The 26,972-nt window shown below is 38.6% G+C and overlaps 1 protein-coding gene across 1 annotated transcript in view; it reads left to right on the top strand.

Moving 5' to 3' along the window:
• LOC133540729 (serine/threonine-protein kinase Nek7) overlaps positions 1–26,972 on the top strand; it is a 151,045-nt gene that overhangs the window by 65,303 nt on the left and 58,770 nt on the right. Inside the window, exons 3-5 of the mRNA XM_061883587.1 lie at positions 12,139–12,279; positions 12,602–12,664; positions 25,292–25,402. Coding sequence (XP_061739571.1) covers positions 12,139–12,279; positions 12,602–12,664; positions 25,292–25,402 — 315 coding nt within the window. The remainder of the gene's footprint in view (positions 1–12,138; positions 12,280–12,601; positions 12,665–25,291; positions 25,403–26,972) is intronic.

The following is a 26,972-nucleotide window of genomic DNA, read 5'->3' as shown; positions in this document are numbered from 1 at the left end:
CCACATCGCAGACATGCTGACTCCGATCTAGACAATTCTGTGCATATTGCCTACGTCATCACAATATCCGATTTCGGCAGCGCTGTTTCAGTAATAAACATTTTTTTTTTTCAGTGGCTGACTTTTCTGTGCATCACTTGTCAATAGTGTGCTTACACACTCTATATACATCCATTTATACTTTTTTAAATTTATTTTTTTCGCATAAAAAAGCCCCATTCATTTTTAAGGTCTGGCGGCTTTTATTTTGTCATGGTGGGCCACCACAATCAATTACATGGAGGGGAAACCCTGTGAGTGCTGTTGACAGTGTAACTATATAAGAAAAGTATTTCAAATACATACTTATCCTCGTTTACTACATATAATTGTTTGAGCAAAGCTAAGTCAATAGTGCATAGTAACTAAGCAAAAGCAAAAACTACTATCTACTGCTAATTTAAACTATTTTTGGTTAGTGCCCTCAAAGTCCTTCTTTGTCCAGTCGATCATTCACTGAATTTGTAAAAATGAATAAATAAACGCTGACCTTTTTTGAAAAACATAAAAATATTGACCTATAACTCTGGTATTAATCATACATGTTATATTACTTGGTATCAAAACCACCATTTTTATTTCCTCTCATGTGTCGTGTAATTTTGCCACAACAATGCTGACACACCAACTGTTGCTGTTATATTATCGTCTCTCGACTCTTGTTACTCTATTTGTTAATTTTAGCTGCTTACTTTCTGCTGTAACACGGATCCACCTGGACGACTTAAAGTTTACCCAGCCCTTATTTCGTGGTGTAAATTGAAACTAGCTGAGTCTTCCAGTGTTAATTATATTTAAAAATACTTCAACTGCGAAGAAATGTTTATTCGTCAAAATAGAGAGGATTATTTGTATTAGGTTAGTGAAGCTACTCCACACTATGTGTGGGGAGACATAATTAACTGCTAGGCTCTTGTCAGCCGGGGGACTAAAATTAAATAGTGTTAGCCACAGGTGATCGGCTTTAAGAAGCAATAATCTGCAATGGCAATCACGTACTTTTTCATAAAAATTGTCCGATTGATCAGCACATTCCTACAAAGCGTAAGTTGTTTTATTGTGTTTGTTTACATTTATTTTGAACTGTAGGCCTGAGGTAATAGCTGATATCAGCCAAGTGATTTTGCAGGAAAAAGCAATCTAGTACAATGCTTCTACCTATGCAGGTGCAAGAGTGCATGTCTAACAGACTTGAACAGTCTAATTTGGGCCCTGGTGTGCAGCGGTCCGACCCCTCTCTCCCCTGATCTCTTCAGTCCCCCCAGCGCCACTAAGGGTCATTTCCCTGTGACTTCTCCGTATGTGTGAGTGTGTCTCGGCCAGGCCCTTGTTTCAGCTGGGAGCCCCTGATTGTGTGACACCCATGTGCGGCGGATGAGACGGCCTGTCAGTCAGCCGTGGCTCGGCCGCCCTTTGAAGGCCAGGCCAGGGGCGCAGAGGTGCCGCAAATGGCCTGTGAAGTTTACATACACTGCCCACTGCTAAACAGATTAGCTCTAATGAAGTGTCTAATGCCGGGGCTGCTGGCTGACATAATCCTGCCTGGCAGCCTGGCCCCTTGGCTGCCAAAAAAGACGCCCTCCCTCCAGCCCTCTCTTCCGCCCTCGCACGGCCTCTGCTGCCACCCAAGGCGACTCCACACGGGGAGGTGCCCACTGTTAATCATGCCGGACAGTGTGCGATCTGACATGCAAATGTAGGTCATTGCATATGTAAATGTGTGATTACAGGGCTGGCATGCCAGGACACATTAGCAAGACTGTGCTCTCAGCAGGCGGTTGTCACAGCGCTTTAGAGGCTCATGCTAACATTTGTCAAGCTACCACGCAGCGAATGAAAGCAATGCCCTCTTGTCCTCTCTCTCTCCCTCTCTCTTTCTTCCTTCATTGTCTTCCTATACAAACAGTATATTTTTTGCATACATACCTCTGACACCTCCCTGCCCCATATTCTCACTCTTCCAGTAATGCAAATCTTAACAATCAAAACATTACTGAAATAATTTTTGACCTAAATTACGCAAAGGTGCTTTTAGTAAAGTTGAGTGGACACTAGGGTTGAAGTTGACACGCATCTAATTACTTGATGGCAGGAAGCCGCGTTACTTTGTGAATGTGCGAACAACAATATGAACTTTTTTGGGTCTCTTGTATAACTGGACTTTTCCATTTTCCTCTTTACAAGAGGAACCGATCCCAAATTGGATGCCAATTTTCTCCTTTCACTTCACTTTTTGACTGCAGCTTTACTTGTTGATTACACAGAAATTACAGCATAGTCACTTTGATAAATATTAGTTTGAATAGCCAGAAAAAAATCATAAATTTTTGCGCCAACTTCAAATGCAGAAAATATACTTTATTCATTTTCAGGCAAATCCATTCAAAATAATGTTGCAATAACTTGACTTTAATTGAGGGGGATTCCTTATTCAGCACATTCTGACGCTTTTAATCCTGTATTGACAGTTAATTAATGTGCTAAATAAGTATATTCCACTTTCTACCGCTTTACCCTCATGGTGGTGGCTGGAGCCTATCTCAATATTAGTTTGAATAGCCCGAAAAAAATCATACAATTTTGCGCCAACTTCAAATGCAGAAAATATACTTGATTCATATTCAGGCAAATCCATTCAAAATAGTGCTGCAATAACTTGACTGTAATTAAGGGAGATTCCTTATTCAGCACATTCTGACACCTTTAATCCTGTATTGACAGTTAATTAATGTGCTAAATAAGTATATTCCACTTTCTACCGCTTTACCCTCACGGTGGTGGCTGGAGCCTATCTCAATATTAGTTTGAATAGCCCGAAAAAAATCTTAAATTTTTGCGCCAACTTCAAATGCAGAAAATATACTTAATTCATATTCAGGCAAATCCATTCAAAATACTGCTGCAATAACTTGACTGTAATTGAGGGAGATTCCTTCTTCAGCACATTCTGACACTTTTAATCCTGTATTGACAGTTAATGTGCTAAATAAGTATATTCCACTTTCTACCGCTTTACCCTCACGGTGGTGGCTGGAGCCTATCTCAATATTAGTTTGAATAGCCAGAAAAAAATCATACATTTTTGCGCCAACTTCAAATGCAGAAAATATACTTAATTCATATTCAGGCAAATCCATTCAAAATAATGCTGCAATAACTTGACTGTAATTGAGGGAGATTCCTTATTCAGCACATTCTGACACTTTCAATCCTGTATTGACAGTTAATTAGTGTGCTAAATAAGTATATTCCACTTTCTACCGCTTTACCCTCACGGTGGTGGCTTGATCCTATCTCAGCTGCATTCGGGCGGAAGGCCGTGTACACCCTGGACAAGTCGCCGCCTCATCACAGGGCCAACACAGACGACATTCACACTAACATTCACAAACTAGGGCTAATTTAGTGTTGCCAATCAACCTATCCCCAGGTGCATGTCTTTGGAGGTGGGAGGAAGCCGTAGTCCCCGTAGGAAACCCATGCAGTCATAATTATATTAATTATATATCCATTATATGTATGTACATATACATAAATAAATAGATAAAATACTTAAATAAATATAAATGTTCTTTATGGGGGTTTAACTAAGCAGGAAAACCTGCAAAACAGGCTTGTAGGGATGAAATAGCCTCTGTAGTTTTTCCTGACCTAACGTATATTCCACTTTACCCCGGTATTAAGCCCTGTATAATGGATAAACAACAGTAACCTTGTGCGTGCGTGCGTGCGTGCGTGTGTGTGTACTTACGCCATATATTGGCATTTGCACACTTTTTGTGTGTGTGTACTTACGCCATATATTGGCATTTGCACACTTTTTGTGTCTTTTTACGCATTAAAAATCAGAAAGGACGCATAGGTCGTCACTGGTGATGGTGGCAGAGAAGAGGACTGTGGACAAACTAGTGAGCATCCTGGATGATGCCAGTCACCCTCTGCATAGCGTTATCAGTAGCCAGAGGAGCCTGTTCAGTGCTAGACTGCTTCATCCCAAGTGCAGGACTGATAGACTCAAGAACTCCTTTGTCCCACACGCCATTAGACTGTACAACTCCTCTCTGGGACGGGGGACGGGGGGTATTAGGAAAACAGGGGATGCAAAACATTAACAGTGCAATACGTTTTCATAACATGGTCACTACTGCCTACTTTGTCTTGTTATATTCCTATTTTACTGTTATATTTTTATTCCCATTGTTTATATTCTTTTTGTAATATTTCTCTATTTTGTTTCCTTTTAAACCCCCATTATTTACTTTTTACTTTTTTCTTTAAATTGATCTCAACTCTGTACACTGCTGCTGGAATTTTAATTTTCCTGAAGGAACTCTCCTGAAGGAATCAATAAAGTACTATCTATCTATCTATTTATCTATCTAGTTCCAGAGGTCCGTGCTTTATTTTCATCGGCCCTGCCATCTATGGGTCAAAACTCCGGTTTACTTGTTTTTTTTATCGAGTCAAACTTCCATCCCTGTTTATTGCGTTTTTTTGGTCGACTTTAAAGTCACTGACTTTCTGATACAATTTTTCAAATTTTGCATTGCCTAAAGTTTTATCAATCACAAGTACTGCATTTCCGGTATTACGACTCCCGTGTGTTATTGTTTTCATCATGGCGAGCCATAAACCCAAGAAACGAAGCTTCATTGAAAAGTGGCTTCAGGAGCCACTTTTCAGCAAATGGCTCACTTACGAAGATGGAAAGATGTTTTGCACACCATGTAAACGGGCTAATAAAAAGAACACCTTTACAAATGGGCGCAATGAAGAAACATCATGTTAGACCTTTCCTGCTTGTCTACTCCCAAACAGTGGTCGAGGAGCGCAGGGGAGATGTTCCTTCCAGGGCCCATGTATTGTTGGGGGTAACACCCTCCTCTTTACTTGGCAGTGGGTCCCTACAATTCCGCTTTTAATGCTGAAGAAACAAGTCCATTGCAGAGAACCAACACATTTAGCTGAACTGCACCAATTTTGTCAAGATGAGTGGTCCAAAATTCAACCAGAAGCTTGCGAGAAGCTTGTGGATGGCTACCAAAAGCTCCTTATTGTAGTGAAACTGGCGAAGGGACATGTAACAAAATATTAACATTGCTTTATGTATACTTTTGACCCAGCAGATTTGGTCACATTTTCAGTGGACCCATAATAAATTCATAAAAGAACCAAACTTCATCAATGTTTTTTGTGACCAACAAGTATGTGCTCCAATCACTCTATCACAAAAAAATAAGAGTTGTAGAAATTATTGGAAACTCAAGACAGCCATGACATTATTGTAAACTTTTGATCGCAACTGTATCAACCAAACAAGGGCAGTGCCAATAATGTTGATGTATTTTCATACAATAGTAATACATTATATTTAAATTTTTCATGTGGTCGGTCAGTGTGAATGTAAAAAAAAATATATATTTTATCAGTTTTATTGTTTATGCAGCATATTGTACATGCAATTATCACTGACCATTACGGGATGATCAGTGGGATGTAACCTGTTTGTCTAGTACAATGATTTCTCGTGAAACAGGTTCAAATTAAATGTTGCTAAGTGGCGGAAGTGATTATATCATTCCTGACGGTTCACACCAATTGCAACAACTATTGTTACAGAAAGCAAGAGAATCAAACAAGTGTGATGACTCTTCTTTCTTGTGTATTGTAGTGCCAAGACAATACTTCCCCCTCTACCTCCCGCTCTATTCCATCCCTGTGTCCTAAGTCCACAGAGCGGCTCCTGCAAGCATGTTGGCAGTGCTGTTGACGTGTGGTATTCTGATGTCTGTCACCTTCTGTTTTGTCCTGCTAACGCCTTCCCAAAGTTTTACCAAAAGCGGGAAAGGTCACTGCAGACTTGTCACACATCATATACTGTATATTGCGACTCCTACTAGCGTATTATTATATGTCATTATCATATTTTACCAGTTAGTTTTTAAATTATAGAGGCGGATTGTCTCGGCCTGCTGAGTAAAATCTGTGAAGACTGGCAGTGTAATGGCCTCTCAGAGCAGACAAAATATTTAAACACATTTTTTTCAGAGTTGATAATGGAAAAACTGCCCGTTTTCATAATTTTTGGTTTGAATTTTGAACATTTGTTTTAATAACTTTTAGAAGGCTTTGTGGCCCTTTATTTAGCTCTACATGAAAAAATGGCTATGCTCGTATTGAGAATGAGTAGGAAGTAATTAATATTACACAATGTTTTACAGTCTTTTGATACTTTCTGGTCTCATTTGTTGTTTGTTATGGAATACAAATATGGCCTTAGTGGTCTTCTCAGTTAAAAAGTGTCAACGGGAGTTCAATTAAATAGGTTTATAATTATTTGTGCTTCTTTTCATATATGATTCAATTTAGTGTTGTATCAATTATTTGTATTTGATTTTAAATGAATGGAAATGGCATGCAAATTGTTATTTCCAGCCTTTTTTTGTTTTATCCATAGACAAGATATGCATAATTTGGACATAACTTTATTTATAAATTAAAGCAGGGTTCTCTCGTGCCTGTGAAAACCTGAAAAATTAGTGACCAATTTTCTTGTCATGGAAAGCATATGTAAAACGAGGCGAAACAAAGTCAACTGTCCTGCAAAGAGTTACCGTATTTTCCGAACTAAAAGGCACGCTTAAAATCCTTTCATTTGTGGGTTCTTTCAAGGATGTTGTAGTCGTAATGATTTGTGCAGTCCTTTGAGACATTTGTGATTTGGGGCTATATAAATAAACATTGATTGATTGATTGATTGATTGATTTTCTCAAAAATCGACAGTGCACCTTATAACCTGGTGCGCCTAATGTACGTATGAATTCTGGATGTACTTACTGACCTCACAGCAATTTTATTTAGTACATGCTGTAATAAGTGTGACCAATAGATGGCAGTCACACATAAGGTACAAGAGTCGTTTACAAAAAGAGTATGGAGGTGCCATGATTGTGTGCGGCTGTGCCGGGAAGCATGCGTTGCGTTGGTTCTGAGGTAAGATTTCCTGGCAAAATAAACCATAATAATAGGTCTAAATATAGTTTTAAACATACTCCAGCTCATAAACTTACAATGAAACATGCTTTTATTTTGTCAAAGTATCATTTTTGCGACTGTATTAGATACACTCAGCTATATACTTTCATGCAGTGTTTACTTGGAGCCAGAACATTTCCAGTAAGATTTGGTATTGAAAAAAAAATGACATTGTAGATAAGTTGTATTTGAAGCAAAACAAGTTTTGGCAACAAATTAATCCAAACATTGAAAAAAGACAATTTTGGGGTGGATATTTGAATTATGACACGTTTTCGATACCAATAGTCATATTTTGTACACTTTTACTGTTTTTGTGTGTTTTAATGGTTTTTGTATAGAAGTTTTTTTTTTTTCATATTCGCTTCACTTTTTTACGGTTTCTTTTGTTTTTTGGTTTCGCTTCTTTTTTTTTTTCCCCCGGTTTCAAACTAATGGCTTTGATTGGACATGGGGGGCAGGTGCCTGTGGGCGGATCTTACAAGTTTCCCCGGATGCCGTTTTACTAGGCTTGGGATTGCAGGTAAACACCGGAGAAGACGACCAGATGGCCAAGGGGCTCTAAATCAAGTATAAGTTATATGATTATTTTGTGTTAACCTAGCCACACTTTGAAGATGGAATGTAAGTGGTACAGAAATGGAATATGCATTTTTAAATGATCTATGTTTGTCTCGATATAGCCATGATATATAGCTAAACTCCGTCTGGAGCAATGCTGTGTTACATTTATACATGGATTGAAAAAAAGCAGATACAAAATATAATTATAGCTGTATTTATTAATTTAAATCATGTAAAGCTCGGTGTGACATGAGTAATCTAAATTTGTGTTAAAATATGAGACTTCAACAATCATAATGTTGGGCAACCTCTGGCGGTTCATCCTCTTATTCCCTCAAGAGAGAGCTTCATATCTAAGCTGTATAGAAAACTTAATACACAGGTTTTTTTCAGCATTTCGAAGTAAAGTTATACACCCTTTTTCTTACTATTTTTAGACCTAAATAGGTTGACTCTTGTCATATTGTATGTCTTGTATTGTCAAGTATTTTTATAAATGATTGAAAAATGTGTTGAAACTACCGCTGTGGCCATTCATTTCCTGCCTTATTTGCATAAAGTATAAAATAGAGGAATACTTTCAGCTATAGTAAATTGTATTCCGCATACTTGTTACAGGTGCATTTGAAAGTACAACTATTTGCAAAAAATATTAACTGCTATATTGTACAGCTGAGGGATTATTTCAAATTAATTAAAAAAAAAACCTTTCTATTAACAATTGCATTAAAAACATCTTTAAAAATAATATCTAAGTAATACTGTGTAATGTTACTGTATGTAATTCTGTCTTTTTTTTTTAAACATCTGGATTTTCTCCAGCATGTTTCTGAGGGGACATCCAACTACAGTACATCATTATGAAGTGAGCAAAGCTGATGGTTGACGACCATATTACAATTTATTTAAAAATTAACTAATAAAGCAGTCATATAATAAATCTTCCATAAATTGTACCTTAACTAACATTCAGAAATGATTGTTTTAAAGTCATTTTTCTTGCTTTGTAAAGAGATTTATGCCTCCCCTCATCAAGAATAACAGTAAATTAAAGCAAAATACATTACAAATTTACAATAAATAAAGATATTCTAACAACCTCTTAGTGCAAAAATCTACTGCATATGTAAAATCAATTTTGAAAGTAACTAAGTTAACCAGTGTGCTTCACGAATTAAGTAGTCAAAATGTAATACAAGTACAGTAGTTTACTATATTATATTTCAATATACACCGTTTCTCTCTGAGCAGGAGATGATCTGCCAACATCAACACACACAGGCCTACTTAAGAAAAATGTAACAACTACTTTTGCTTCATAATTTTATAATATGAAGCTTTTTAAAACTTGATTTAGACGCCCTAGGTCCTCCTGTCTTCTTCTAAGGTGTTTTACCTGCAAGATTAATTGTAGTATAACTTTTTCCAGTAAAAAACTTGTGGTAAGGCCTGCCTGCCGGCATCTGCCCCCCCCCATATCAAGCCACTGGCATGAGTTTGAAACAGTAAAAAAAGAAACAAATCTGAAAAAAATTAAGAAAAGCTTAAAAATAGAGCAGCCAAAGTGAAAAAAGTTGATCATCAAACTTTTAAAACACACAAAGACAAAAATAAGTGTGCAAAATTGGCATCGAAAACATGTCATTAATTTATTTGTTGTCAAAACTTGTTTTGATGTCATTTTTTGATAATGACCACTTTTTTTTCGATACCAAATTTTACTGCTTATTTTTGGCTCCAAATATTTAGTGACCAGTAAGCTGGCCAACTCGCATAAATGTAAAAATAAATACACAGAATGACCCAAAAAACATATTAGCCTCACTTTTCTAAAATCCTCATTAGCTTTGGAACAACATATTACAAATAATTTGACTTTTGTGTGAAGATGTCAACTATGGTGGCTGCCTCCAATGTGTTTGTATTGACTGTACGTATCACTCATTATGTATTATTAACTGATCTTTCTTGTAGCTTGACCAAATATGACGTACTGTATGAATCACAAACAGGTCGCATTGCTGTTTAGACTATAGCCAAATAGTCCAATGCCAAACAGATTCGGACTACCTCATGATGTGGCTCAAATCTAATGCGAAAAATCTGATTTGAAACTTTTAAAAGCGTTTTGACTGGAAAAAAAAAAGATCCATTCTGTGTCATTTGAGGGCAAAAAAAAAAAAATTGATTTGGTGAATCAGATTTTGGAGCCTGTGCTTCAAGCCATTTTCACTTAGAGTAGTTCCGCAACCCTGTGCTTCCAATTGACTTTTTTCATTTAGAATTTCAAACTTTTCTAGAGTGACAATCTCACAGTTTGTCACACTAAAGAAGCGCCAGGCTATAATCTGTGGGTGTGTTTGCATTATTCTGAGATACATCATAGAGTCCTCGACTCTACATTAAATCTCTGAGTAATAAACATAGTAATAATCTGGGTAAATGCTAGTTATAACTGTCAAAGAACACTTTCAAAGATTGAGGAATTTAGTGAATTGTATGATGTGGACACATAGAACCACCATGCTGCTGTGATTATATATATCAGGTGTTAATTCAAGGCTAAGGCAAAATACAATATATACAGTATCGTATATCGCGATATGGCCTAAAAATACCGAGATATTAAAAAAAGGCCGTATCGCCCAGCCCAACCTCCCCTTGACAGCATGGGTTCCATCCGGGTATTCCAGCTTCCTCCCACTTCCAAAGACATGCACCTGGGGGTAGGTTGATTGGCAACACTAAATTGGCCCCAGTGTGTGAATGTGAGTGTGAATGCTGTCTGTCTATCTGTGTTAGCCCTGCGATGAGGTGGCGACTTGTCCAGGGTGTAGGACGCCTTCCGCCCGAATGTAGCTGAGATAGGCTCCAGCGCCCCCCGCGACCCCTAAGGCAATAAGCGGTAGAAAATGGATGGAATGATGGATGGTAGTGTATGACGTGATAACCTTTGGCGGGTGTAAATATCCTGGAAAAGAATCTCAGGGAAACAGAAGAACAGACTGAATTTTACAGACCACAACATATAATAAATAACAGATTGTAGGGCTGCTTGGCAATCAACAAAAGAGCTCACAACATTTTGCTATAATCATCTATGATCCCAAAAAAAACTTACTTTAGGTTGGTTTTGAGTCTCTGCCCTAAATTTGAGATTGACTGATTGATTGAAACTTTTATTAGTAGATTGCACAGTACAGTACATATTCCGTAAAATTGACCACTAAATGGTAACGCCTGAATAAGTTTTTCAACTTCTTTATATCGCCCTGCGATGAGGTGGCGACTTGTTCAGGGTGTAGCCCGCCTTCCGCCCGATTGTAGCTGAGATAGGCGCCAGCGCCCCCCGCGACCCCAAAAGGGAATAAGCGGTAGAAAATGGATGGATGGATGGAACTTCTTTATATCGGGGTTCACGTTAATCAATTCATGGTAGATGCATCATAATAGGATGTAACAATATGAAAAATGTATAACGGTTATTGTGACCAAAATTATTATTAGTGGGGTACTGATGAATGTGCTCAAAAAGTACTTGTACACACACTATCTTTTGACCAAGTATTTTTTTCCCCTAATAATAGGTTGACACACACCGTTTTACCTATTTTGCATGTTTTGTGTTTATTATGCAAGTTTCAATAGGGATATGGCGTTTCCTAATGGGGAAGACAGTAATTCCTCTTGTTTTCATGTTGTCCTTTAAGTTAGCAAGCTAGTGCCAGCCAGTCAGTCCGAGTTTGACAAAGTGCAGTTATCAATCACGATTTTTCGTTAATTTTAATTTAAAACGTTAATACTAACTATGGGCTTCACGGTGGAGGAGGGGTTAGTGCGTCTGCCTCATAATACGAAGGTCCTGCAGTCCTGGGTTCAATCCCAGGCTCGGGATCTTTCTGTGTGGAGTTTGCATGTTCTCCCCTTGAATGCAGTTTTCTCCCACTTTCAAAGACATGCACCTGGAGATAGGTTGATTGGCAACACTAAAAATTGGCCCTAGTGTGTGAATGTAAGTGTGAATGTTGTCTGTCAATCTGTGTGAGGTGGCAACTTGTCCAGGGTGTACCCCGCCTTCTGCCCGATTGTAGCTGAGGTAGGCGCCAGCGCCCCCCGCGACCCCAAAAGGGAGTAAGCGGTAGAAAATGGATGGATGGATACTAACTATCGGGAATTTTAATGCAGTTATCATTATTACCGTTCATTGTTACATCCCTAATTATAGAGTTTACTATATTCAGTGCAGTAAATAACATGGCATTGAGGTGGCGACTTGTCCAGGGTGTACCCTGCCTTCCGCCCGATTGTAGCTGAGATAGGCGCCAGCGCCCCCCGCGACCCCGAAAGGGAATAAGCGGTAGAAAATGGATGGATGGATAGTATCATAGACCAATTGGATGCATTTAGAATAACATATTTTTATCATTTTTATGTCCAATCATTTGAACATTTTAATGCAATTTTGTTGAGTATTTAGTTATATATGTTTTGTATTCCAGAAACCTTTACAGCCAGACATGGGCCACAATTCACTTGCTAACTTCCAGATCGAGAAGAAAATAGGTCGGGGACAATTCAGCGAGGTTTACCGGGCCAGGTATCTTCTAGACAACACATCTGTGGCCCTGAAGAAAGTCCAGGTAAGACACACACAAATGTTATGTTTTGAATTTTCCAGAACATGTAGGTGTTCATAACAAATCAAGTTCCATGTTACCCACACATCACCTTTCGTTTTAATATGTTTGAATGTTCATGTTGCTTGTAAATATTGCTTGTTCTGAATTTCCCCTCGGGGATTAATGAAGTATTTCTGATTCTGATTCTGAAATGACTGTTCACTACGAGGCCACCTGTCCTACTACAGCAAACAGAGTCCCTTTTCCTTTTATTCACTACGACTCTACATCTAAACTGCTTTTTTTGTCCTCTGTCTCTCTCTTCATTTTGATCCCCTAATAGATATTTGACTTGATGGATGCCAAAGCTCGGCAAGATTGCATCAAAGAGATAGACCTCCTTAAGGTAAGGAACTGAAGAAGAGGGAGTGTTTTGCTGCATTTTTTTTTCTTCTTTCCATGCCTCAGCAGAGACCTTCCACCACAAGAAAAGCAATTCATCTGTGCAAGGCATCTTGGTATTGTGTGTGGTGTCTGTGGGTACATTTATGTGTTTTGGTTTTGTTGTCATGAATAAGGAAAAGTATGTGCGTTGCACACAAAGTGAAACTGTGACTGTGTGGGGCTTTTACGGTACATGTAATCCCTGAAGTCTTGAGTGAGGATGATAGCATACGTAGATTCCTCCAGGTGTCATACGCATTTTCTGTGGCTATTGTGTGTACTTTTATGTCCTTGCTATTCAACTGGCGGTTCAGCTCAAAACTTTGGAGACAAACATTTTTGCGGCAAATTACTAAAACACGAGAGTTCCTTTTGTATAGAGGAACTTGGACCACTGTAAACACATTGGCAGATCCTGGCATTGGCATTTAACCTTGCCAGCAAATGTAGAACACTGGGGTCCATACTTGTGATTTACATAATCCTTACAGGCACTTCTTTAAGTTCTTTTAAGTTTGATATTTTTTTCCTAATGTGATTTATGTATCTAAGGTTTTGCTGTTGCTTGTTTATTTCAGATGCAGTGATTAGGCATTTGTTAAACTTCTTTAGTTATACGAGTGGTGTTCCTCAAGGTTCTATTTTAGATCCTCTCTTTTCTTCATTTAGGCTATTTAACAAGTTTAGTTAAAAAAAACTAAAAGCAGCAGAGCGCTCCTGTAATTTGTGACACAATAAATACACCGAAAGCAAAAGTCTACTGTAGAGGACGCTGGTTGTACTGAATATTCAAAATTAGAATAATAGTGAACATTTAGTTTAGGGGTGAGCGATATGGCCTTTTTTTAATATCGCAATATTTTAAAGCCATATCGCGATACACGATATATATCTCGATATTTTGCCTTAGCCTTGAATTAACACTTGATGCATATAATCACAACAGTATGATGATTCTACGTGTCTAAATAAAACATTCTTCTTCATACTGCATTAATATATGCTCATTTTAAACTTTCATGCAGAGAAGGAAATCAGAACTAAAAAAATCACTATTTCATACAGTGTTGATCTGGAAATGTTTGCCTCTGCATTTTGATGGTTTGGGCGTGTGGCACTGAATGGACATGTTGACATGCGGTGTACGCACTCTTCATTCTCTAGCAGGTGACTTTTCAAATGATGCTACATGTTAGCCGTAATGCTACTTTTTATAGCAACGCTTTTGCCCCACACTTGACAAATTACGGTTGTCTGTTTGACATATTCCCACTTGAAGCCAAACCCCCGCCAGACGATGGACCCCCTGCTGTTTTTTGGCGGGAAATAATTCATCCTTCATCTGTTACCCGATTCGCACCTTCTCTCTCTTGTATTACCACTCGCACAGCTGCACTAACATAACACCTAACGTTAGCCATGCTGCTACCTCTCTGCTCCGCGAGGGCCTATACGTATGTGACGTATGATGTGACGTGTGTAAGAATGTTCGCTTGTCTGTCTGTGAGAATGAGGGACAAGAAAGTTGAGTAGAGCCTGTAGTGTAATACCAGCAGCTAAAACCAACTGCGTGAGAACGTATACTCGATTATCACGATATAGTCATTTTCTATATCGCACAGAGACAAACCCGCTATATATTGAGTATATCAATATATCACCCAGCCCTGATTTCGTTTAATATCCCTGCTTTATGTGGATCACAGCCTTCATCAATATATTACATCACCTCACGCCAAACAATAACAACCTTCAAATAAAATGTGTCAATCAGACTGTTATCAAATTATAATCAAATCTTTCTCATATTTGTCCCATGTTTGTTTTCCTGATGATATTTTCCTTTATATGCGATCGTCTGCCATGTATAATACAGACTGCAGGCTGTTTGTGTCCGTACGCTTTCCCACATATACATTAAGGAGGACGAGAAAACTAATTCGATCTGTTTGTGCCACTCTAAACACTTCATTGTAGCTGCAGGGGCCGATCAAAGGCAAGGGTATACGTAGATGCAGACAAGACACTGTAGAGAGAAGTCATCTGAGCAGCCCATCTTTGACTTGATGCCCCAAGACATCTGGGTTAACCTCAATCTGTATTTCTAACCTCCTGCAAGTGGTCATGGTCGCGTTCAATGTCACACTTAACCAAGTGTCACTCATTTCCTTAACAAATTACCTTGTTTCGTCCTTTGCTGTCTCATATTTTCTGTCTCCTTAGATACAGTATATATATATTTTCTTCTCCAGACTACCCTTCTTATACATGTACATGTGTATCTTACACATGAATTCATTGCTGAAGAATTTTGTCCTGGATTGGCCCTTTGCTACACAGGCACCCTTATAATAACGGCTGATTGTCAGAGAGAGGGGGAGAGAGAGAGTCATTTTGCCTTATCCCCCCTTTAGACAAGCCAACAGGAGACACAGCTAAATCAGAATAATGAGAGGCACAGTGGCATGGACCGACTGGAATGACACACATACTCGTGCGTGATGCCATGCACGCCTGCACACACACATACACACACACTCACGCACGCTGTTCTTAGTCACTGTCTTTCATCAGTCTGCCTATTGGTTTGTTTCCCTAGCTGTATTTGTGTCTGCTTATTCATCTGTATTTTCCTATTCTGACATACCAATTTCAGCTTGAGAATTCCACTTATTTCGCTTTCCTATTTTCCCCGCTGATAGGAATATCGTGAGCAGAAGTAGCCAGCTCTCTGACGTATCGTTCAGTTTCACAGTGCTTCTAACCCTACATCTGAGTCCTCCTCTTTTGTTACTAACAAGTATGGATTACATTCCAACGAATAAAGACGTACCCTATTCAGCAGTTAAAGTTGCTAATGATGCAAGTGTATGTGTGAACAGTATTAGGGAGCGTGTGTTCTCTGACAAGACCAATAAATGTCAAGTAACAAATATTATATTCAAACACAGTACAAATACTATGACAAATACATACACATTCTACAATTCACTTTCATTGTACGGTCCTAAATTATGTCTCCTTATCACTTTGTTTCGTGACTTAGAAGTACGACAATAATTTCTCTAAAGGTCTGTCTCTACATATGCCCTGTGATTGACTGGTGATCAGTATAAGATCTAGTCTGCCTTCCAGCTGAAGACATCTGGGACAGACTCCAGCTATTTGCTACCATACCCTGAACAGGATAATTGGATTAGAGCTAATAGTGTTGTATTTAAGATTGGATAGGTGATACAAATGATACAAGTTTGGCCCACGAGAAAGCTTTTAAAACTATCGTTATATTGTGATAATGCATGTTGATAACACTTTCTAGCTTTGTCCTGCAAATTTGACAGCGACAAAAAAACGAGTGTGTCTTCATTGCTCTGTAATATTCTCGCTCACGTCCAATGTCCTTCCCCAATGCAAAGCTACTTGCAATCCTTTTTTCAAAGGTGGCAAATAAACTAAGTTTCTAATAAGTTGAATCACTTGAGGACGAGTAATAGCTAAACGTACTCCACTACACATTGGAAGAGGATATGCTGACCGCAAGCTAGAACAGAGGTGCGTGGATCGATACATATATAGACAGTAAGGACACCAAATAGAATATGATCATATAGTCTATACCAGGGGTCTAGAACATGCGGCCCGCGAGACGTTATTTTGCGGCCTGCACTTTGATGTGACAATTTAATGTATGTGCGACCCGCGAGTTTAATATGAACCGAACTTGACAGTGTCATACTTCCCAACGTTCCAAATTTTCACGGGAGTCCCTTTAATATCAGGGTATCCATTCTCTGGTAATCCGTGCCGATTTTTACCCAATCAACAATACTCAGGGTGTGCCGCAATGGCCCTCGGAATCCTGTACAGACAGCGTGCAAACCTATTTGATTGTTACATTTGGCTGAGCATGTGTGATGTTGCAAGACATATTTGGTCAACAGCTATACAAGTCACGCTGAGGGTGGCCGTAAAAAAAACTTTAACACCGTTACAAATATGTGCCAGACTGTGAACCCATACCAAATAAGAATGACAAACACATTTCAGGAGAACATCCGCACCGTAATACAACATAAATGCAACAGAAGAAATACCCAGAATCCCATGCAGCCCTGACTCTTCCGGGCTACAATACACACACCCACGCTACCACCAACCCCCCACGCCCCCACCCTTCCTACTTGCGACGGTTAAGGTTGTGTATACTGTAGCCCGGGAGAGTTAGGACTGCAAGGTGTTCTGGGTATTTGTTCTCTTGTATTTAAGTTGTGTTAGGGTGCGGATGTTCTCCCAAAATGTGTTTGTCATTTTTGTTTGGTGTGGGTTGAAAGTGTGGCGCATATTTGTAACAGTGTTAAAGTAGTTTTTACGGCCACCCTCAGTGTGACCTGTATGGCTGCTGAGTAAGTACGTCTTGCAGCCACTAACGTTGTTCTGCACAAGTCTCACACAACATGATTTAGAGTTGTCACTTTAGATGTGTTATGTGCGCAATGACAAGTTGTAGAGCATTAATTCTCTTGTAGATGGTATGCTACGTGAAGGTATCCCAAGGGGTTAAGTGAGATTTTTCAAAAACATTCTAAAAAATAGCAGTCAGTCATAAATACTTAATAAATATATTTATTTGATAACACTTCAACAAAATATGAATGTAAGTTCACAAACTATGAAAAGAAATGCAACAATGCAATATTCAGTGTTGACAGCTAGATTTTTTGGGGACATGTTCCATAAATATTGATGTTAAAGTTTTCTTTTTTTGTGAAGAAATGTTTAGAATGAAGTTGATGAATCCAGATGGATCTCTATTACAATCCCCAAAGAGGGAACTATAAGTTGATGATTACTTCTATGTGTATAAATCTTGATTTATAATTGATTTACTTGTTTATTTTTCAACAAGTTTTTAGTAATTTTTATATCTTTTTTTCCCAAATAGTTCAAGAAAGACCACTACAAATGAGCAATATTTTTGCAGTGTTTTACAATTTAATAAATCAGAAACTGATGACATAGTGCTGTATTTTACTTCTTTATCTCGTTTTTTCAACCAAAATTGCTTTGGGTACTTGAATTTAAAAAATGTTCACAGGGGTTACATCACTGAAAAAAGGTTGAGAACCACTGTTGTAGTGCCGTCACGGCAGCCCTTAATAATGTCGGCCGGGTGAAAATTAGGACAAATTCGGAAAAATGGTTGCACCGGTAGATTGTCGGGAGGTACACTGAAATTCAGGAGTCTTCTGGAAAAATCGTGAGGGAGAGAGGATGCAGACTGAGGCCAAGGGGAAAAAAAACCTCATAGCCATAGTACACATCCCTCTTACATGTGTATAAGAGGGAAAAATCAAACATCAAAGAACACAGAGGACATTACAGACATTAAAGCATCAGATACAACCAGACACTTCTACATACAGCTATGAATAAAAAGTAAAAGGTTAGGTTAGTTTTTTAGGTTAGGTTACTTTATTAGAGCCCGAAGATAAGCTTGTTTTGCAGCCAGCAAGATCAGGACATCCATTTAAACATAGAGAGAAAGTAATATCTTAGATATGCAATACAAAGACCTACCACATAAAAAACATCACAAACATTGCCAAGATCACATGTACTCAAAGTTCCCCGTAAATACCCCATCTTTGCGAGGATTATGAGTCATTCTTGACCTAAATGGGAATATTTGAACATACTAGCAGTCAGCTTCCTAATGACAGCAGACCTTTTACAGTAAGTGATGTTTTATTATGTTTGCCTGCTCTCATGAACTCTGCAGTGAGTAAATAAGTGATGAGGAAAAAAAAAGGGAACGTGAATGCTTTTTAAATTAATGTACCGCGTATGATTAAAATGATCAAAATATGTAAATATTAAATGTTATTATAAATGTGCTCGTTACTATATTACATATATACTTGTGGTTACAGTGTCCTCCCTAAGATCGTTAGGTCGTGAGTTTAAACCCCAGCCGAGCTGTACCAAAGACTATAAAAATGAGACCCATTACCTGCCTCACAAAACGAAGATCCCGGGCTTGGGATCTTTCTGTGTGGAGTCTGCATGTTCTTTCCGTCACTACGTGGGTTCCCTCCGGGTACTCCAGCTTCCTCCCACCTCCAAAGACATGCACCTGGGGATAGGTTGATTGGCAACACTAAATTGGCCCTAGTGTGTGAATGTGAGTGTGAATGTTGTCTGTTTATCTGTGTTGGCCCTGTGATGAGGTAGCGACTTGTCCAGGGTGTACCCAGCCAACCGCCCGAATGCAGCTGAGATAGGCTCCAGTAACCCCCGTAACCTCAAAATGGACAAGCGGTAGAAAAATGGATGGATGGATACTTACATCATGTATATAAAACCTCAATGGAGGTGTTTGGATATGGTTTTTATTATTTAAGCGCAATATGGGCAGAATCGAGCGGCTCCCATAGGTTCCTTTGTAAGCATGCTTTTGAACGCATTTATTAAATACGTAGAACAGGGGTCGCGAACCTTTTTAGCTGCGAGAGCCAAAAAGGCAAATATTTTAAAATATATTTCTGTAAGAGCCATATAATATTTTTTTTTAACACTGAACACAACTAAACACGTGCATTTTAAAGTAAGACCAACATTTCTAGAGTATAACAGATCTCTTATTCTTTGTAATAACATCGTTATTCTGAAGCTAACTGTGGAGGGGGCGTGGCCTGCGGGCCTGCAGCGACAGGTGCGTAGAGGGCCCACCTGGGCCTTGTTATCTAATCACCTGTCGCTCTCTTATAAGCAGCAGCCAGGAGGACAGACTGGGTTGGGGCTAGAAATACTATTGCTGGAAAGCAACTGAGAGACTTATTGAAAAATAAAACAATATTGTTACCCTGAAATAGGCTCTCATGTCGGTGCTTGGGGGTCTGAAGAAACCGCAGGAGGGCAAGCCCCACACTAACCAATAATACAAAAATAACTTCTTACCATTAACGCAACTTCTTGAACAGGTGCGGTAGAAAACGGATGGATGGATTAAAAATGCATCAGAATGTTTTATAATTTTAACATTATTTTTAACACTGTGATTACAAGTGGAATTATTCATTACTTATCGTGTTAAGCAACGTCAGGTCAGATTTATCAGAGAGCCAGATGCAGTCATCAAAAGAGCCACATCTGGCTCTAGAGCCATAGGTTCCCTACCCCTGACGTAGAATGTATAAAACAAAACATCCATCATCATGTCTTTCATAATGATTATGAACAATCGGAAACCTTCCCAAAAAAGTGCAGTTTCCCTTTTAGCTAACACACACAGCTGAGCTAAAATGCTGCTCTGAACGCTGTCTGGCTGACTTGGCAACAAGCACCGCCTTTTAAAAGCAAACACACGCACACCATACAGGCACAGCACACGCGCATACACATGAAAGGGACGGCCCTGTAGCGTTTGTCTGCCTCAACTCGGATTTGACAAATACCGAGGTCAAAAATTGGAGGTCCAAAAGGAGCTTTGAAAGGCTGAAATCATGTCTATCCCAGCACTATTTAAATAATATTACCTTGAGCAACACAATACATTTCCAGAATAACAAAAGCTTTCATTGATATAGAACTATCACGTGTTATATTATCTAACATATTTGACAATCATCATGTTTTGTAACAGTCCAATTTTTTTTATTGATATGTTGAAGTTTAGTGTATTAAACAATTTTAACATCATTACAACATGAAATTAGAAAACTTACTACTGTATATTTTCATCTATTAGCGGGGATCGAACCCATCATTTTCTGTATGGCAACTGGGTATTAATGACGCCGCCACGAAAGCTACCCGAAATCCAAGAGGGAAATTTGTTACCATATTCTCATCAGTGGCAGAGCATAATGTGGCTAGGAATACATGCTTCTTTACAGACAATTTTCTGTACACTGGTCATCATAATATATCATCACTATATAAAGGTAATATTAACACCTGTATCGTCAGCCAAATTGATATTGTGTATTGTGCAACCCTAATTAATGGTCGTGCACATCCTTAATACATAGGTTGATAGGAAATTGGTTTTGTTGAACAGTTATTACGGTATACGGTATATGGTTTTAGGTAATTACCTCCACTGTGTGTGTGTACCAACATAATTATGAACAACTGTAGGATATTATTTCCTAAGGAATGATTTTGCATTCTTCATCCGTCATTTTCATAAACATCTGCACGTGAACATTGCAGTTTTATATCCTTCGTCTGCAGCGAAGTCGTTTGGGTATAGACGGGATGAGGAGGGGGGCTTGTCATTGCTCTGTGGCTATGTTGCAGTGTGAAGACGTGTGGAACTGTTCTTCTGAGCCAAAAATATATCAGGCAAGGGAGAGGGCATTGGAGGGAGAGGAAAAGATGGAGACATGGTAGTGAAGAGGCTCATTGAGAGATGCATAGATGGCTGGATGGTGTAGCATGGCACAATGTATTGTAGTGACGAGTGAGCCTCCTTTCACTTCTTCTCTGCATCATTCAGAGCATGAACATTTCTTTAATCACAGCACAGAAAGCGAGGCCGCGTGGAGGACGCATGTCACACTGCCCTGTCTGCTCACATCACCCCCCCCGCCACACATCGCCATGCCATCGTTCCAGCTTTCAATGTATCTCCCTTTCAACTCCTTTCTCTCTTCTTTAACTCTTCACTTAGCCCTTCCCCCAGCTAGCCCCCCTTGTCCCTCATCGTATTTATGTTTGTATTCTTTCACCATCCTGCTCTTTTTGTTTCATGTGCCCTTCCCATGTACGTACCGCATTTCTCGTCACCCTCCTCATTCGGTATTGAAATACTTTTTGTTTACCTTGGGAAGTCTTGTGCCTGCCTTAGTGACCAACCAACAGGAAATAATCTTATCCCGAGATAAGCCCATCATGCTTGTTTTTTTCTGACTGCCATCCATGTCAGCCTGTCAGGCGTGGATGTTTTTGTGTGTGTTTGTGTCTCGCACGAGTTGCTGTCATCACAGTTGGAGGGGTTGTTGTGACATGTCACCCAGCTTTGTCACACTAGAGGACAAAATCCTTGCGTTTGGTCCATGCGTATAAAATATGGAACGCAAATTATTTTACTTGTGATTCGTTGTTGCAGATCTCAATCAAAATGTACTAAAATATACAGTACGGGTATTTGTCCTTGATAAAATGTAATTTTGATTTGTGGCTTACACCCTCTGTAGAAGTTGCCCTTAAATATTTTGTTTAGGCTTGAATTGCCTTTTGGCTGGGCTGTATGTAGACCAGGAATTTATCCAACCATGTCTTCATAGACCTTATTTTGTGCGCAGGGTCCTACTCATTTGAGAGTAAATAGCCACCCAGAAGCTGCGAAAGCATAGAATTGTCCAAATAGTCTTAGGCTGGATTTATGCTGTATGGTTCCAGTGACATAATTTTGAATCTTTTCTTTCCCATGTGGCTCAAGTGGGATATGGGTCATGGCATCTTATAGAGAGGACAAAAAAAATGCAGTGCTTGGTGTAAAACGTTTGGACGCTCCGAATCTAAAGAATTACATGGGGTCTTTTCAAGGTTCTATTTTAACCATTGAATGAACCAATTATAGTGGTACCTCAACCTATGAGCAGACTGCGTTCCACGACCAAGCTCAAGTACAAGTCTATATTAAAATCGACCCCGCCCATTGAATTGAATTGAAATATGTGCTTGGCTCTCACAAAAGAGCACAATTTCAACATGTAACATGCAGTTAAAAAGAAAAACAAACTTGTAGATAAGAAATGTTGTTTGAAACAAGTGCAATAGTGGTTTCAAACAACTACTGTACAGTAGTTTGTATGGGAAACAATACAATATATTCTGTTTTTATTGTATTTTAACGGTTTGATTGTTTTGTTCTCCTACTTTTTCTGTTCAAATGCCTAAATGTGAACAAAGTGGGATGGATCAAGTGTTCTAAATATAGTTGAGTGTACTACAAATGACTACGGTACAGTAGCGATAATGTACAACATTTACTTTGGAAAACCAACGTGGTCACCACAGATGTTGCTTTCATTTTTGTGGTTGGATTTTTGCCTCTAGAGCTACACTGAAAGTTCTTGCTCAGTGACTGTTTCCTTGCACTAAATTAGTCTGATTTGTTAAATAGTTGGGTTTTTGTACAAACCCCAAAATGAGTGAAATTTGCACGTTGTGTAATTGTGAATAAAAACTAAATATAATGATTTGCAAATCATTTTCAACCTATATTCAATTGAATATACTGCAAAAAGAAAATACTTAACGTTCGAACTGGAAAACTTTATTTTTTGCCAGTTTTAGCTCATTTGGAATTTGATGCCTGCAACATGTTTTCAAAAAAGCTGGCACAAGTAGCAAAAAAAAAAAATTAGAAAGTTGAGGAATGCTCATCAAACACTTATTTGGAAAATCCCACAGGTGAACAGGCTATTTGGGAGCAGGTGGGTAACATGATTGGGTATAAAAGCAGCTTCCATGAAATGCTCTGTCATTCACAAACAAGGACGGGGCGAGTGTCACCACTTTGTGAACAAATGCATGAGCAAGTTGTCGAGTTTAATAACAACATTTCTTAACCAGCTATTGCAAGGAATTTAGGGATTTTACCATCTACGTTCTGTAATATCAAAAGGTTCAGAGAATCTGGAGAAATCAATGCACGTAAGCGATAATATTACGGACCTTCGATCTCTCAGGCGGTACTGCATCAAAAAGCGACCACCACATGGACTCAGGAACACTTCAGAAAACCACTGTCAGTAATTTCATGTCACAATTTGATTACGATTCAGGAGCTACGATTTGATTAAAAATCGATCATTGATACATCTTTAATTTATGTAAATTGATGCAGTTTTAGGTTTCATTTCCATCCATCCATCCATCCATCCATTTTTCTACCGCTTTTCCTTTCAGGGTCTCGGGGGGTGCTAGAGCCTATTTTCGTTTCACTAAATAAGTGTTTATCACTTGCAACTTTTAAAAACAGTGCCATTGTAATAAGAAATTTCCATCACTTTTATTGAACTCATGAAAATATGTGCAAAACTGGAAGATAAGTGCCCTAAAATAAAGGAGTTGGTGGGATTATTCGGTGTGGTGGCTTGCTGCGGTCAGACAAATTATAGAACTGTCTAAAGTACTTGATTTACAATAAATAGATTCATTATTGATTATTGACGTTTACTAATCGATTTTATAATCATCTATGTCTGAATTGCAATGCATCTAAACATTCATTATTTCTGCCACCTCTACACATTACCTGCTTCATTTTCTTCCATCCCATTTGTATTTTGTTCGGGAGTCTGAATAAAGCCGGCTGTCATAATAGCTGGCTTTTCCTGCTTCCAGATGTTGCTGATTCTGCAGACTAGCGTTGCTAGGCTAGAACTACCTCACAATGTCAGTCGCGGTTATGATAGTGATCATTGATTTTATTCAAAGAGTATCATTTGTTTCTTTTTTTGTCTTTCACACTCTCTATTTTACTTCCCATGGTTAGAGGACAAAGATATGTCGATCCGTAGCTATAAGAGGCCAGTGAAGAAAAAATACAGTTTTCTTCACTGGCAATTTTCTGGCATTCATTTGACTTTTACTATGGCCTCTAGTGGCGCTGGTTCTCGTAACTTAGATGATAATTGAATTGTAATCATAACACAAAGCTGAGAGACAGCTGGTAGTTTAAGAAAAAATCGTAAGTTGAGATACTCATAGGTTGAGGTACCATTCCAATTGATTCAGAGTTGTGCTATTCTTTTTCAGCAGAAAAAAAACTAAACAAATAATGGGCAAATCAGTAAGCAAGCAATATCAGGAAGATTAAATCCTCTCAAATCCTTCGTGGGAAGGTTTGAAGCTCTATGGGGGACAGAAGGAAACATTTTGCTGCCAGAACACAACGCAGCCACTCCACCCCTTGGGATACAGTTTTCCAAAAATGAAGCGGTCTCTTGCAAATTATGTTCAAAAGTAAAATGAGGAGGGAGAGGAGGAGACTGGTGGGAACGGAAAGCTTACAAGAAGTTCCGTCTTAGATGCCAGTTGATTATGACGATGAAAACGGGGAGAGTGACTGATCCAGTCAAGAAGAAAAGTTTGACTTTCATTTAACAATGGCAGTACCCATGGATGGAAGAAAAAACTCTGCTGTGTGCTTATTTTATATTTGTCCGTGGGAGACTATTCTGAACTTTAAATAATTTTAGAATAACTTAAATCTGCAGGACAGCAGTATATCGGATTAGTTCCTCAAAACCTGTGAACCCACCACACAGACCCTTAATGTTTGTTGTAGTTGGATAACACTATTGACTATAAAACAGTATTACGCTGAAGTAACAAATGAGCACGTGTGTAGAATTAGCCTCTACAGCTTGTGGAAAGGTCTGCATCTCTGTCTGGCAAAAATACAATACATTGATGTAAATGTGTTATTTAACAATCAACTATTTTCTTCAAGTTTGAATAAAAGAAGGAAACAGTATTTAGTTTTTTTAAGACATGATAAAAAATAACAAGGTGTCCAAGATGTTCTCCTTTTGTTTATAACTCTGTTGCATTTCTTCTGTTTCTCCCACAGCAACTGAACCATCCAAATGTGATAAAGTATCATGCGTCTTTTATTGAGGACAATGAGCTAAACATAGTACTGGAGCTAGCTGATGCCGGAGACCTCTCACGTATGATCAAGGTAAGTGAATTCCCACAGCAATAGTGCATCATTTAAAGAATAATTCACATGAACACCCTAGAGTCTGTGAAACTGGATATGAGGCCCTACAATTTGATTGATAAATTAGTAAATACAAAAATGCTTATTACCAGGAGAAATTGTGAAATACAGCATTTTGTACCAAACTATTGTGTGTACACAAACCTTTATTAACAGTTTGTTTAGACAAAACAGAACAACTCTGCTCAATCCCAGGTTGTTGTACTGTTACGGTATGAATAAATAACACTTATATAAAATTTAATGTTCTCTATACTGACTTAGTTGGACAAGGAACCCATTGCCCTGTAACTTGTGACGTTGGAATGTTGGTTGACTCATTTTTCTTTGAGCAAATGTGCTGAAGAATAATCCAATTCATTTTGAGGGGAAATTACCATATTTTGCTAACTTGAAAACATTGCTTTTTTGTGCTCCGTTTTCCTTTTAAGGACCCATACATTTTTCACTTGGCAGGACCCTGATTATACATAATTTTAAAAAGTGCTTTTGAATGACTACAACCAATGATAAAATAACTTGTGTTTTTTTAACATCAAAGAACAAATTCAGAAAATAAGTGTTCAACACCATATTGCCTCCCCATTGAGTACAGCAGGGGTCACCAACCTGTCGATCGCAATCAATCAGTCAATCTGTGGGACTTGACCGGTATATCCCGAAAATACATGCATTATCACATTGGTGTTCTCCACTTCTGGAAGAGCCAATATGTGTCCATGCACTAAATTAGTCTGATTCCTCAAATAATTTGGCTGTAAATGAGACTCCTACAACCCACTAAAGCACATTAATCCATTCGTGTATGGTTTTTGAAAAGTCGGACAAACATACCTAGATTATACGATTGGAAACCAGATCTCACGAGAGGGTGTGTGCGACCGGAGGGGACTCTTCTTAACACACTTGCACCAGTTTCAACGTGCTGGATATAACCCGGAAGCTGATACCATACAATAAAATCTTGGGCAACAATTGTAATGAAGAGGCACTTAAAAGAACAGAACATTTTCAAGTGCGTCGATGGTAGAAAAAAAAGAAATAGGGGTTTATTCAAGAAGGAAGCTAAGGAAAAGGAGAATGTCGTCTTTGTTCGGACTCCCAAACGAAATACAATTGAGATGGAAGAGAATGAAGCAGGTGTATACAAATTACAAAGAAAATAATCAAGTGTTCACCAACCTCTTCACACTGCATTTGTGCACTCCTGACTGATTAGCAATAACTCTGTATTTGGCATATCTGGCAAGATAGTCCAGAACAATAGCAGCCTTCATCTGGAACAGTTTCGGCCGGGGCACGAAGAGTCTTTTCCTTTGGATTTAATACTCCTTCCATCAATCCACAGAGCCTTCAAAATAGAGTCTGACACATTCAAAGGTTTTATTTCCATGGTTCTACGACAGAAAATTCATTCAAATGTCTTTGCTTCGGAGATGCATCCGCACCAATACATTCTTGGTAGTAGCGTCATGTTCGTAGCCCAATCTAAGATTATTTATTGCTGCTGATTTCTATTTAATATCAG

This window comes from Nerophis ophidion, linkage group LG22, assembly GCF_033978795.1.
Source record: "Nerophis ophidion isolate RoL-2023_Sa linkage group LG22, RoL_Noph_v1.0, whole genome shotgun sequence".
NCBI classification, from domain to species: Eukaryota; Metazoa; Chordata; class Actinopteri; order Syngnathiformes; family Syngnathidae; genus Nerophis; species Nerophis ophidion.
The sequence above is the reverse complement of the archived record's forward strand: the minus strand, read 5'-3'. Positions and strand labels throughout refer to the sequence as shown.